The sequence below is a fragment of the Alosa alosa genome, chromosome 1, assembly GCF_017589495.1.
Source record: "Alosa alosa isolate M-15738 ecotype Scorff River chromosome 1, AALO_Geno_1.1, whole genome shotgun sequence".
Taxonomy (NCBI): Eukaryota; Metazoa; Chordata; class Actinopteri; order Clupeiformes; family Clupeidae; genus Alosa; species Alosa alosa.
The window spans coordinates 2,516,567-2,530,166 of NC_063189.1; the positions used below are offsets into that span (position 1 = coordinate 2,516,567).

At 42.7% G+C, this 13,600-nt stretch overlaps 2 protein-coding genes across 2 annotated transcripts in view; one reads left to right on the forward strand and one right to left on the reverse strand.

Annotated features, from left to right (window-relative positions):
- The first annotated feature begins 1,433 nt into the window (after positions 1 to 1,433).
- Positions 1,434 to 7,948, forward strand: rtraf (RNA transcription, translation and transport factor). Its single transcript, XM_048250202.1, has 8 exons — positions 1,434 to 1,602; positions 2,138 to 2,262; positions 4,811 to 4,910; positions 5,341 to 5,421; positions 6,218 to 6,306; positions 6,461 to 6,529; positions 6,681 to 6,729; positions 7,713 to 7,948. The coding sequence occupies exons 1-8, from the start codon at positions 1,542 to 1,544 to the stop codon at positions 7,865 to 7,867; spliced, it is 729 nt and encodes a 242-aa protein (XP_048106159.1). The 5' UTR covers positions 1,434 to 1,541; the 3' UTR covers positions 7,868 to 7,948.
- A 1,299-nt stretch (positions 7,949 to 9,247) lies between these two features.
- The window catches only part of nid2a (nidogen 2a (osteonidogen)), a 54,668-nt gene continuing 50,315 nt past the window's right edge, over positions 9,248 to 13,600 (reverse strand). Inside the window, 4 exon segments of the mRNA XM_048258750.1 lie at positions 9,248 to 9,785; positions 10,534 to 10,646; positions 11,010 to 11,133; positions 11,677 to 11,834. Coding sequence (XP_048114707.1) covers positions 10,535 to 10,646; positions 11,010 to 11,133; positions 11,677 to 11,834 — 394 coding nt within the window. The 3' untranslated portion in view covers positions 9,248 to 9,785; position 10,534.

Below are 13,600 nucleotides of genomic sequence, written 5' to 3' on the forward strand. Positions count from 1 at the left end.
GCAGCAGTCCAGGTAGAGATGGGAGAGATGCCTCTCTATCTTAGAAGAGACCAGCTGTCTCTTGTGTATTGGACAAATCTAAGGGGTCATAGTGAAAAACACATGAGTCAATCAGTCTTATGGCAGTGTCAAGAGAGAGAGAGTTACCTTATTAAAAGTTTTGGTTGGACAATAAAACAACAGGTAATAAATATGGGAATCAGTGCTCTTGAAACAAGCCCTACAGTGGCATATCCTGTTGTTCCTCCTTGGCTGATGTCAGAGGTTCCAGTAGACTTGGGCTTATTAGAGGAAAAGAAGGATGTTGAAGTGGATCATTACAGGGTCCAGAGTTACATTGCGAGCAAATATTCCATTAACAATAATACATTCCAGTAACTATATGCATGTGACAATAAACTTCCTTGTATCCTTGTATCCTTGTAAATATAAAGAAGCAGTCATTTTATATACTGATGCATCTAAGCAGACTGATAAGAAAATGGGAGTTGCTTATGTTATCCCTCAATTAAACATTGAATCTGGAAAGAGAATCAATGATGATTTAGCTGTATACACAGCAGAAATGATAGGAATATGGATGGCCTTATTGTGGGTAGAGAGCAATAGACCTAAGCAAGCTGTGATTGCGTCAGACTCTAGCTCAGCTTTAATAAGCCTTAAACGTTGTCACTCTGAGTCTAGACAGGACATAGTATATGAAGTAATGCAATTAGCCAACAATCTGCTTAAGTCTGGTATTAGTACTACATTTATATGGGTACCAGCTCATATAGGTGTAGGAGGTAATGAATTAGCAGATAAATGTGCAAAGAAAGCAGCAGGGAAGTCTGATATAGAGTTGAATATTAAATACAGCAAAGCTGAAGTCAAAAGTATAATCAAAGCTAAAATAAATGAAAAATGGCAATTTGTATGGGATAACGAACAGTCTGGAAGACACCTGCATGGTATTCAAGGAAAGGTGGGGAGGAGCAGGAATACATGCAGAAGCAAGCAAGAAGAAGATGTGGTGTCCAGAATGAGGCTAGGACATACAGGATTAAACAGAACATTAGTTACCATGAAAAAGCATGTTGATGGAATGCGTGAATATTGTAATAGTCAAGAGACCATAGAGCATGTAATTATGTTTTGTCCTGAGTACCATCAAGCCAGACAAAGATTTATCTCACAACTTGGTGAAATCCAGATGACATTAAATTTGAATGATATACTGCAAAGAGAATCAGGTGAAATTTGTTTTTCCTTTTTGTTTTCTTTTTTGAAGGTAACTGGGTTATTTAAAAGAATTTAGGAAAGTGTAGGATGACCATTTGATCCACACTCCAGTCCAGATGGTGGCGGTAATGCACCAAAAAGCTGGTTGCCAACCGCCATATAAAAAAAAGAAGAAGAAGAAGGCGCTGTCAAAATACGTCATAGATGCGCGACCATTTCTCAGCTCCTGTGCTTTCGCCAGACCTACCTAGAAGGCGACAGACGTTAGCGGCAGCCCGACAACTAATATTACAATTGCACAAGGATTTATCTGTGTTAAAATGTTTAAAAGAAAGCTTACTGCACTGGATTACCACAACCCCTCTGGCTTTGACTGTAAAGGTAAGAGTTACTCTCTAGGAGCTGACGTGGTGTTCTGTCCAGTTAGCAGAGCTAGCTAACGTTAGTTAGTTAGCTGGCTTGTTACCTAACTTGTCATTTATGTTGAAAATATTACACGATTTTGTTCGTTAATCATCGTAGATCAATGCACTGGAGTGTATGGGTTTGTTAAATATGGGTGTGTATAACCGATATCGCTGAAATATTTCATCAGCATTAAAGACACACTAGCCAGTGTGTCCAGTACTAGCCACCTCACTTGTCGAAGTGCCCAGTCTTTTCCCGTGAGCTGAGCTATCCAGCTGCCAGGGATCTGGTGTGATCAGGCAGTCCTGTGATCCCTTGCTGAATAGGTCATCAGGTTCACTATCCTTTCATCATTTCAGGGACACTGTGATGCACGCTGACTTGCTTCCTTAGTCGAGTTTTTTTTACTTGAAGTAAACTTTAGTGACAGAATTAGAGATTTTCAATAACTACTTTTGTTTAATATAATACGTTTCAACATTGCCTTCACATCTTTGACTGTCTGCAGATGAAACGGAATTCAGGAATTTCATAGTGTGGCTAGAAGATCAAAAGATAAGGCATTATAAGATTGAAGACCGAGGTAACCTGCGCAACATCCCTAGCTCTGAGTGGCCCAAAGCCTTTGAAAAGGTGAGTTGTTCTGGCATAGATACACACACAACACACACTCACTGAATCAATGGCCCAGTAAGGTAATGTAGCGATCTCACCCTCAGACAAGATTCACCTTTGGCTAGGACAGCCATTTATTGGAACAGGAAGACTCATACGTATACAGACAACTAGGATAACTACATAGGGCAACACAGGGGTAGTCTCAGCCGCACATGTAACACACAATAAGGGTTTACTACACACATCAACACGGGGATAAACACATGAGGTACAACCAAAGAGACTAACACGCTAACAAATACACAACATGGTAAACGTAACTACAACTAATAACAGACATTACACATTCTAGCATTCACTCGCACTGCATTCTGGGAGACACTCATTCAACGTTAGACATGTACATCCACCGACGCTACAGTATGCAGTCAGTCTTTCGGACCATAAAAGGACAAGTTGTTTTTCCCTAGGTTGGGATTCACTGTCCCAATACAGCATTGTTACTTGATTTTGTGCTGAATAGTCAGTTGAACAGATGAATATTTGAATAAATGAATATAAGCATCCTCTCCATGGGGAGTGGACTTTAGGTGTTCAGAAGGTCCCCAGTGCTAAGTAAATGCAATTTCAATTGTGCTTATAGAGCACCAAAACCATAGACTGTAAAAAATAGGCCAAAACATTACACATGTATCATGGCGCTTTACAGAGTGTAGCCAATCAGAGAAGGGAAATAAAAGAAAAGAAGGCCCATGAGTAACAGAGTAACAGGGTAACAGGGGAAAAACTCCCTAGAATTGGAGATGCATGTAGGAAGAAACCTCAAGCAGATCCACGACCCAAGGGCCTGACCCATCTGCCCAGGGTCAGTACAGGACAGTATAAATGACAATGCATATGATAGTCAGGTGTAGAGAATAGGACATGGTGTTTAAAGCCACCTGAGGTGAAAGTTACAAGAGGTGGGATGATTACATATCCGGTATGATAATGCATTAATCCTAATTTAGTGTCAGAAAATTCAAATAGTCCAGCGTTGGAATTGTCCAGGGGAATAGTAGTGGTCAAAGGGCCTGAGGTGGGTCGGCAGTACGGGCCAGGAATCCGGGCAGAGTTGTCATAGGCGGGTGATGAGTTGCTAGGCTGTACGGGCCAGGAATCCAGGTAGGGGGACAGTAGTAGGCGATGATAGGGCAGTCATAGGGGTGGGACTTCAGGTGAGATGAGGGCCAAGCACACAGATGGCTGGTGATGATATACCTCACATGTGAGCTAAGGGGGAAGAAAGAGAGATGTAGAGTGGGTTAGTTTTACTGAAAATCAAAATGGTTAATGTCAATAAGTAATCAGTGGTACTACATATTGTTACAGTATACCATAGTGAGAATAGGCAAGAGAGGGAGAGTTGAGAGAGAGAGAGAGAGAAGGGGAGAGGGGGTTATGCAGTGGCACATGAAAAGTCCATGACAGCACTATGCTATAGCAACATAACTAAGGCATGGTGAGGGGTAGTGAACACCAGCGCAGCTATGGTCAGTGACCACCATCACACGCATGACTAGGGGGGCCAGTCACACAAGGACTCAGCAGGGTGGTCCATTCCAAAAATCCCTGAGGTGGGTGAAGTTCCACACTGCACCATACCTAACTATGGGAGGCAGTAAAGAGGTATGTTTTAAGTCTAGACTTAAAATAGGGAGGGTGTCTGCTAGTCGAATTGAGGAAGGAAGATTATTCCAGAGGAGGGGTGCGCGATAGCTGAAAGCTCTGCCTCCTACTGTAGTTTTTGAGATTCTTGGAATTACAAGAAGGCCAGTATTCTGTGATTGTAGCGGTCTGGGTGGGTTATATGGGACTAGGAGGTCTTTAATATGTTCTGGTGTCTGGCCATTAATGGCTTTTTATGTTAGAAGTAATATTTTGAAGTCAATGCGACTTTTAACAGGCAGCCAGTGTAGGGATGCCAGGATAGGGGAAATATGTTCATATTTTTTAGTTCTAGTAAGTGTGCGAGCAGCTGCATTTTGTATAAGCTGTAGGCTCTTTAGACAGGTGTTATTGCAGCCAGCGTATAGAGCATTGCAATAATCAATCCTTGAGGTGACAAAAGCATGGATTAATTTCTCAGCGTCTGGTAAGGATAAAGACTTCCTTATCTTTGAAATGTTCCTTAAATGATAAAATGAAGTTTTGGTAATCTGTTTTATGTGATTATTTAGTGATAGGTCTTGGTCAATTGTAACTCCTAGATTTTTAACACTTGTGGATGAGGATAGTCGAAGATCTGTGCTGAGGATAGGATATCCCTAATCTTTTTAGGACCTAAAACAATGACTTCTGTTTTATCGGAGTTCAATAGCAGGACATTATTTGTCATGCATGTCTTTATGGTCATATGGTCATAGCTGTCCAAACTTTTGGAACTATGATCCCTGTTCTCTGCTCTTATCTTACACCAAACCTCTAAAACAAATACCACTCTAACTCCTCTAAGTTCTTTTTCAGCTTTCCTGTATGTCGTGTTGAAAAACTAAACATCCCCCTGTTTTCCTCGGCCCTTTAGTATCTTCAAGATGTGAGTTGTCCATTTAGTGTCCAGGAGAGACCGGAGTGTGTGGACTGGTTGCTTGGCCTTGGTGTCCGACTGGAGTATGGTGATAATGGTGTGTTATGCTAATTCTTCTTTTGGTTGTTTATTATTTGTTTTTCATTAATGATTTATGATGGGCAGTGCAAATGATGCTAATCTTTTGCACAAATGGATTTGATTAGCCTACATCTTGAATACATGGCTGGCTTTTCTCCAGAGCTGGCAAAGACTTTTTTGACACTCATGTTGCAATATATATTTTCACCACTAGATAGCTCACGTGTCACATATTTGGCAGAGGCTCTGACATTTGGCATCTCAGTCATACATTATTAAAGCCGGCAACATTAAGCTGTTAGACCAGAACATTTAAACATAAACCAGCTTCTGGCATTTATCTAAATGCATATAGGTGTAAGAACTTATGGGATGACTGTACATTGTAGATGATATAATAACTTTGCTTACTAATGTGGTGGTCTGATCTTATGCCCCCGTCACAGTGGAGAAGTACAGGAACTGCCCCCCTCTTGCAGCAACCAATAACACCCAGAAGCCCATAGATCCGCTTATCAACTTGGACAGTGAGTGGGCTCTCTCTCTCTCTATCTCTCTCTCTTTTTCTCTCTCTCTTTCTCTCTCTCCCTTCTCCTCTTTCTCCATCCCTCCACATCTCTCTCCATCTGTCTTTCTCTCTTGTTTCTCTCCCTCTCTCTATGTATCTCTCCTTCATGTGCTCTCTCCCTCTTTGTCTCTCTCTTTCTCTGCCACTCCCCAACCCATTTTCCTCTGTATGTTGTATTTCCTGTCTCAGCCCCCACAACGCCCCCTCCCCACAGCCTCAGTGTTTTCTGATGGAAGTGGTTGATTAAAAAAAAGCCAGAACACACACTGAAGTGGCTTCCCCCAAAAACCAAGTCTGTCTTGACCGCCGGAATGACTGTTCACCCACTTCAAGCTGCCCAGAACAGAGAGGCTGCTGGGAGTTGGAGTTCACCGACCCTCCCGACATCAAGGGCTGTTCCCCCCCCAGAAATAGAATTCCTGGAACTCGCACAGAAATAAAATACCTAGAACTCAACCTCCATGACATTGTCTGGTTAACAATACGAGAAAGGATGCGTGGGAATCTATGGAGATGTCTCTCATGTGCTGATACTCTCAATCAGTCTTTGATTGATGAATAACTGAGACATAAGTGGCCATAAGTGTATTGTCCACTAAAGGCAGAGTTCTCCTTTCATCTCCCTGTCACACTTCAGAATCATAAGGACTAGGACTGGGGAATTTAATTATGTTTTGATCATGCCAGTGAAGTACTATACACTTTCATTTTCTTGTCGTATTATTCATTCTGTCAGCTTCTTTTTGTCACCCTAGTCAACAACCCTGACTTCAAAGCTGGTGTCACTGCCCTGTCCAATCTCCTTCAGATCCAGCGTCATGACGACTATTTAGTGATGCTGAAGGTGAGTGTAGTTACATGACCAGAGGGCTCAGAGAGTCACCGCTAGGTGTCTGAGGCACTCAGTGTATTGGTTATTAAAGAAACACAAGAACACATTGGACATTCCCAGATCTTCAGTGAGTGATGCTCATGAACTCGTTTGTGTGTTGTTGCAGGCTATAAGGATTCTCATTCAAGAGCGACTGACTCCTGAGTGCATCGCGAAAGCAAACCAGTCAAAAGAGGCAAGTGAGAGCTGAGTGCTCTTGTCTCTACTCCTCATTTTCACATGTGCTCAGAGTTTGTTAGTTACACTTGTTATGGTTATTGTGGTGCTTGCATGCCATTATTGGTCCATTTGTAACTCGTTTGTGTGTCTTGTTTTTTTTTTGGAAGGGCTTACCTGTTGCACTGGATAAGCATATCCTTGGCTTTGACACAGGGGGTAAGTGCCTGATTCATACACACACACACGATTTACCCTTTTATAAACATAACATAAACAAACAAGTGCGTTCCTAAGACATTTCCCTTGGCACAGAAAACAACGCTGAGCTTTTGTGGAGCATTAATCTAAAGTCCGATTCATTTTAATTTCAAAGTATCTGCGTTGGTTTTGAACGCTTCATCCGGAAACCCTTTAGGAACAGATGGAAGGGGTCTATAACTGCGCTGTTCTATTGCCTACTGAGGCTGTGGAGGTCATAGTGAGGGGCCGCTTAATGTCAATGGGCAGATCATCATATACCACATGTCAATGAGCAGATCATCATATACCACATGTCAATGGGCAGATCATCATATACCACATGTCAATGGGCAGATCATCATCATATACCACACGTCAATGGGCAGATCATCATCATATACCACACGTCAATGGGCAGATAATCATATACCACATATTAAAGGTGCTCTAAGCGATGCTGGGTAACGTCGCTTCTGTTGACTTTCAAACAAAACAGAGAGCAAGCTAGCTCGCTACTTCCTCCCCCTCCCTTCTGTGCTGCTCCCGTGCAATTAAAACTCTCCTAAACGCAGATCTCGTCTGTGATTTGCTGGAACAGTTTATGCTTTTATGGGCTAGGTTTGCCCAGGTTGTTTTTGTTGCCGTTTTTGGAGCCTGGGCTGTCCATGGAGATTGCATTTTTTTTACAGTGTATTCAGGACACAGACAGCTAGCGGTTGGTTAGGTGATGTTTGCAGTAAGTGACAAAATGTTTTAACCTAAAAACGCATGGCATCGCTTAGAGTACTAGAGCTTAATAGTACTTTTATAGTCTTGTATAGGCAGTAAGCAAAAATGAACTAAAGCTTATTTAAGGACCTGAATTTGCTTATTTACTACCATGAGCAATGCAACCATGCGCCACATGGTGGGTTTTAGTTCATTGATGTAGAGTCCTAATTCCTCCTTTCCGTGTCTAGATGCCTCCCTGAACGAAGCAGCTCAGATCCTGCGCCTGCTGCACATCGAGGAGCTGCGTGAGCTGCAGACGCGGATCAACGAGGCCATCGTGGCTGTGCAGGCCATCATCGCAGACCCCAAAACAGACCACCGCCTGGGGAAGGTTGGCAGATGACCAGCCTCTTGGATCCACATCCTTCTCTCCCCCTTCAACACCCCCACATGCTCAAAGAAGAGTTTAGGAGACTACGGACAGGCCCCAATGAGAACACCAAGCCATGGAGGACCATGCACTTGCTTTTTTATTTTCAACCCACACTGTATCAAAAGACTGTTTCTGGAGTGTAATTTTTCTGTTTCAAAGTGCTGAACAATGGTCGTAAAGTGGGATTTGCGCGGCATCCCTCACAGCCTCTCCTTCCCGTTTGGTTTTAATTTGGCCTTTTTCTTCTGAATGTCCTCGTTAAACGCTGTGAATGGTAATGACATGCAGAAAACAGATATGAAATGTCTGAGGAAATGCACGTTGTGTGTGTCTTGTTTTTTGTTTTTGTAGTGTTCCTCTGTGAGGCAATGACAACACATTTGTCACAAGAGGTGTGTGTGTGTGTGTGTGTGTGTGTGTGAGGGGTGTAGGCACAACTTAAAAATAGATTTGGAATAGTAAAGTGAATCAATTTATTGACGTTGAAAAATCTTATCGCAACTGTAATATTTCAGAAAAATCGCCAGTAGTTATTTTGCCTGTATCGTGTGGCCCTACAGGGGTCATTATTGGTTGAGCAGTGTGGCCCTACAGGGCTCCTTATTGGTTGAGCAGTGTGGCCCTACAGGGCTCCTTATTGGTAGAGCAGTGTGGCCCTACAGGGCTCCTTATTGGTAGAGCAGTGTGGCCCTACAGGGCTCCTTATTGGTTGAGCAGTGTGGCCCTACAGGGCTCTTATTGGTAGAGCAGTGTTACAGGGCTCCTTATTGGTTGAGCAGTGTGGCCCTACAGGGCTCCTTATTGGTAGAGCAGTGTGGCCCTACAGGGCTCCTTATTGGTTGAGCAGTGTGGCCCTACAGGGCTCCTTATTGGTTGAGCAGTGTGGCCCTACAGGGCTCCTTATTGGTAGAGCAGTGTGGCCCTACAGGGCTCCTTATTGGTTGAGCAGTGTGGCCCTACAGGGCTCCTTATTGGTTGAGCAGTGTGATTTAATGCATATTGTTGTTTTTCTGCTGTTTTTCACACCGCTACTCTGGCTGAGCCAATGAGGATAAACGCCTTCCAACCAACGCCATCAGTCTAGCCAAGTAGCAGTCTTCATAGAGGGGAAGCAGGAGAGATATTATACACCTAGATATACAACTGACTACAGTGGGGAAGCTGGAGATATCTCTCCGGCTTCCCCACTAGTCAGTTGTATATCTAGGTGTATAATATCTCTCCTGCTTCCCCTCTATGAAGACTGCTACTTGGCTTGGCTACTCGGCGAGGTGTATAATATTATTATACACCTAGAGATATACAACTGACCACAGTAACTGAGCCCACAGAAACTTACACACCTTTTTAAAGAAGTCCCTGGTCACATTTTATTGTTATAAATATCACATTTTACAAAAGATAAAAAAGTATTTTTTTAACATGAACAGGGGGGTAAAAAAACACTTTTGACTAAGTTCAATTAAGCATGTGAAATACTAATTCCTCCTAGTGCACTGAATACTCAAACACTGCAGGTTGGCTCGCACACACTCAAAATACCAGGACGTGTTGCACAAAGAGTGATTTCCAAGTTTCTTTGGCTTCATTTTTAAACAACAACAAAAATACAAACATACAGTAGAATGAGGTGAGGTATAAAACAAATTTACAAAAAAACTTTATTTGGAAAAATAAACAAAAACGTAGGTCACTTCCCCGTTTGTGAATCGTTCTCCCTGGTGGTGTTGTGGCGTCGGTGGACGTCGAGGCTGGAACGACGGCCTCGGGCCTTCCCGCCTCGAGTGGCGCACACCAGAAGCCTTGGAGGAGTTCCCACAGAGCGAGCGCTTCACGACTCGCCCAAAAATAGCACCATGCAGCTCGGCCTCTGTCATTACCCCTCTCCCTGAAACACAAATAATGGCCGCGTTAGGGCAACACAAGCTGCTCGGAAACCCTTTTAAGACGGCCTGATCCCCTCTGACATGCAACCCTCTCCATCTCGTTCTTTCTGGGGTTTTTTCTTCCTCTCCTCCTCTGTTTCACCCCCATCCTGAGCCAATAGGCTGCCCCTCGTGTGCGGATACACAAACACGCGCTCTGATCTTAGGGCCACATGTCTCTGGTTTCCGTGGTTATGCGAGGCTTTGATGTCGCCGTGAGGAGTGGCGAGATTTCGTCACCTTGGTCTGAAGTACAGTGATTTGGCCCTAGGTGGCTTCTACTTTTCCCTGGAACAAGCCTTGTAGTTGACGGGTTTGTGTGCGAGGTGTTTCTTTCTAAGCCTCTCTGTCATTTCTGCATTACAGGTGATTTCTACAGGTGTGATGAAATGACACCCCTCTCTTCTACCTGCTCATTTTGAAGGAATATTGAAGGACTGGCCCACAAACCTTCAAGGAGGAGATTTCGCAAAAACCTCTTATCGTAAACGAAACTGTCCAGAAATCTGTTGAACAGATGTTAATATGATGTTCATTTAATCTCCTAAAAATGTGGTTCACTCTAAAAACAAGCTTTACACCAATCAGACAAAATTGCTTCATAGACTGAAAAATGATTGAGCTCTTTAGGGCCTGATGGCCTCGTTAGAAATGACACTGACAGGACCTCACTTAGAAAGGAAATTGACCGATAGACAGGTTGTGACTTACCTTATAGACAGTTCGGCGACGCGAGAGCGATTCCGTACAGGTGTGACCTCTGCTCCGGCAGGTAGTCGTCTGTGAACTGGCTGGTGCCTCTACTCATGCCAATGATGGCGTCCCTGCAAAAGAAATCACAACAGTGTGTTTGTCAGACAAGCCAGACTACAGACTAATGAAAAAGAGGAAGCTGGTGAGATTTTTTAATCCAGTTATACGGTATAAGAGGAGGCACTTTGTCACAAGGATGAACAAAATCATTTGCCTGATGGCTTCATGCAATACTTGATGATAAGCTCTACAAGTAGTACACATAGGCCCGTGTACAACCTGAGCTCTGTAGTATCAGAAAGATAGGTCCCTATGAGATATTAAAATAGTGGATAAGACATTTGGGAGGTAACCCCTTCACTGTGAAGCGCTTTTGGGTGTCTTGAAAAGCACTACACAAACGCAAGTGTTGTTGGCATGGCACAGGACCCCACCTTCTCCAGTCCGTGTAGTAGAAGTGGTTGGCGTGAAAGACCATGGCGAAGGGGTAGTTGAGGCCGCTGTGGATCACCTGACGGCCCGTTCCATCAGGAGATATACACTCCAGCCGCTTCGTACCTGAGATGTGAGATGTGTTACATCAGAGACAGCAGCAGACTACAAAGACACAAACACAAACAGCAACTTGACAACTGCTGTTGCAGTCTGCTTATTTAAAAGGCGGGCAGAGTCCATCAACAAGCAAAGTTCTCATGCATGATCTCTAACTTGTGGCATGGGGGAGCATTGAGCTGACTGACCAGTGCTTGTGGTTAAGGTCTTGCCCATTGCAAACTGATTTTGCCTAGTTATTTAACACGCTTTGATTAGGCTTAAGAATCTGTAGTTTGCCCATTATTCAAACGAGGGCCCTTGGTGACTTAGTGAGCCTATGTCACTAAGTCACTAATGTGTTACAGATCAACCCTCAATCATTCCCTGATCTAGGGTGCATTTCCTAAACAACCACCATTGAATGTTAGAGAGACCCCCAGTTTTCAACCCCCAGTCCATGGCAGTTCTGCCCCAGAGTTAACTATACTAATAACCAGGCAGGCAACAGTAAGGCACTGTAAAACACCTGGATCCTGTGGCTTTTGTCAGTGTCGGAGTGCTGCATACCTGCATCTCCCCAGCACACCTGATGGCTGGCGGGGTTAAAGGTCAGAGCGTTGGGCAGCCCGATGCCCTCCTGGACGAGAACCTTTCTGTTCTGCCCGTCCACAGAGGCGCCCTCGATCTTCGGGGCCTCGCGGTTCCAGTCTGTCCAGTACACGGTTCTGGAGAGAAGCAGAGGCAGAGGTCAGTCTCACTGGTGCTTTCTGAACCAGTATGAAATATGGCGGGCGTCCATCTTGGGTGTTTTGTTTACAGACATGTGAAGGCCACTGGGCTCAAGACATCCACCCAGAAAGTGCAAAAGTGCGTTCATTAATTAATTCATTCACTCACATCTATTTCTTCATTAATTCGTTTATGCAGTCAGTCAGTCATTCAATCATTTATTCATTTACTTAACCACTCACTCACTCACATAATATCATGTACTGTCCGCAGACAGTCATTTATGACAGTTTTTCTCGGTCGCTTTACAGTTTTTCTCGATTGCTTTGATGCATTTAATGGAACTGGGATCCACTTGATCTTGATCTTCACCTTCTTAGAGCAGAAGTCATCTCTTGCAAATGATTTAACACATTGTCATTGGTTTAACTCATATTTCACATCCTTTTTCAAATCATATAACACAGTTCTCATACAGACTCCATACTCCATTGGATTAAGTCTGTGAAACAAATGGAAAACATGTTCACAGCTAATACAGTAAATATTGCTTGCAAACTAATGGACTTGTCATGTCAATGTGTGAATCTCCTTTCCAATTCTTCAATTAGCAATCAATCATAATCCATAAGAGATACCATGCTTGCTTGCTATTAGCAAGTATGGATCTAAGGCATATTTACAGAAAGTACTGTATTGGCTATTTGGTGAAGAAAACAGTACAAAAGCTGAAATGTCTAGGTGTTTATAGGTCTATTTCAATAAAAAGTTGTAGTTCAATGAAATTTGTCTTGTCTTGTGCTTACTGTAGGTCTTACATGTCAATGGCAGTTGCATCTTGGGAGGAAGGAATGCAATTCATTTTTATTCAAAAATGAAAAAGAAATGGCACAGACAGCAAAAATGAAGGTTGAAACTCCTCATTTTGAGAACAGTGTTTTGCATTGTGTTATGTAGTGTGTGCACTCTAGCAAAATGTCACATTTTGTTTGCAAAAGGCTGTTACTTTCTCAAAACACTTAAACCATGCAGCAAAAGCACATTTTGCCTTCAAACAACACACCCTGTAGTCAAATCACTGTGTGATTTCAATCAATCATTACACACTGAACAACAGAATGCAAAATATAGTTCTCAAAATTAGCATTTTTGCTATGTCTGTTCCATTTATTTCTCATTTTTCTGGTATCAGAAAAAAATTGTGAAAAGACAAAATGTACTGAATAAAAAATAGTTGTATTCATTCCTCCCAAGATGTAACTGTCATTGACATGTAAGACCTACAGTAATCACCTAGACAAGACACATTTCATTGTAATTTTTCATCGATATAGACCTACAGTAAACATGTTTTGTACTGTTTTCTTCACCAAGTAGGCAATACAGTACTTTCTCTAAATGTGCCTTAGATCCATACTTAAAAAACAGCAACACAGAACAGACATGGTATCTCTTATGGATAATGAATGATTGCTGATTGGATAATTGTGCAAAGGAATTTCACACAGGTGTATCAGAGATTCAGACTTATGCAAGGAATCTCTACCACTTGTGAATAGATATTTTCCTTTTGTTTAATAGAGTTTGGAGTCTTTGATTGACATCTGTGTTACCTGTTTTGCAAAAGGTTGTGACAAATGTGTGAACCCAATGGAAATGTGTGAACACATTTGCACGTCTTCTGTGCAAAAAAAGGTATTAATGAAGACCAAGTAGATCCTAGTTGTTTAAGCAGGTCAAAGCAATCGAGAAAAGCTGTAAT

What these genes read in the sequence shown, in the direction of transcription:
- rtraf (XM_048250202.1), top strand. Translation starts at nt 1,542, where the DNA reads ATGTTTAAAAGAAAGCTTACTGCACTGGATTACCACAACCCCTCTGGC. An exon ending in CTCTGGCTTTGACTGTAAAG is followed by an intron (nt 1,603 to 2,137) that starts GTAAGAGTTACT and finishes GACTGTCTGCAG; the next exon opens with ATGAAACGGAATTCAGGAAT. An exon ending in TCCGCTTATCAACTTGGACA is followed by an intron (nt 5,422 to 6,217) that starts GTGAGTGGGCTC and finishes TTGTCACCCTAG; the next exon opens with TCAACAACCCTGACTTCAAA.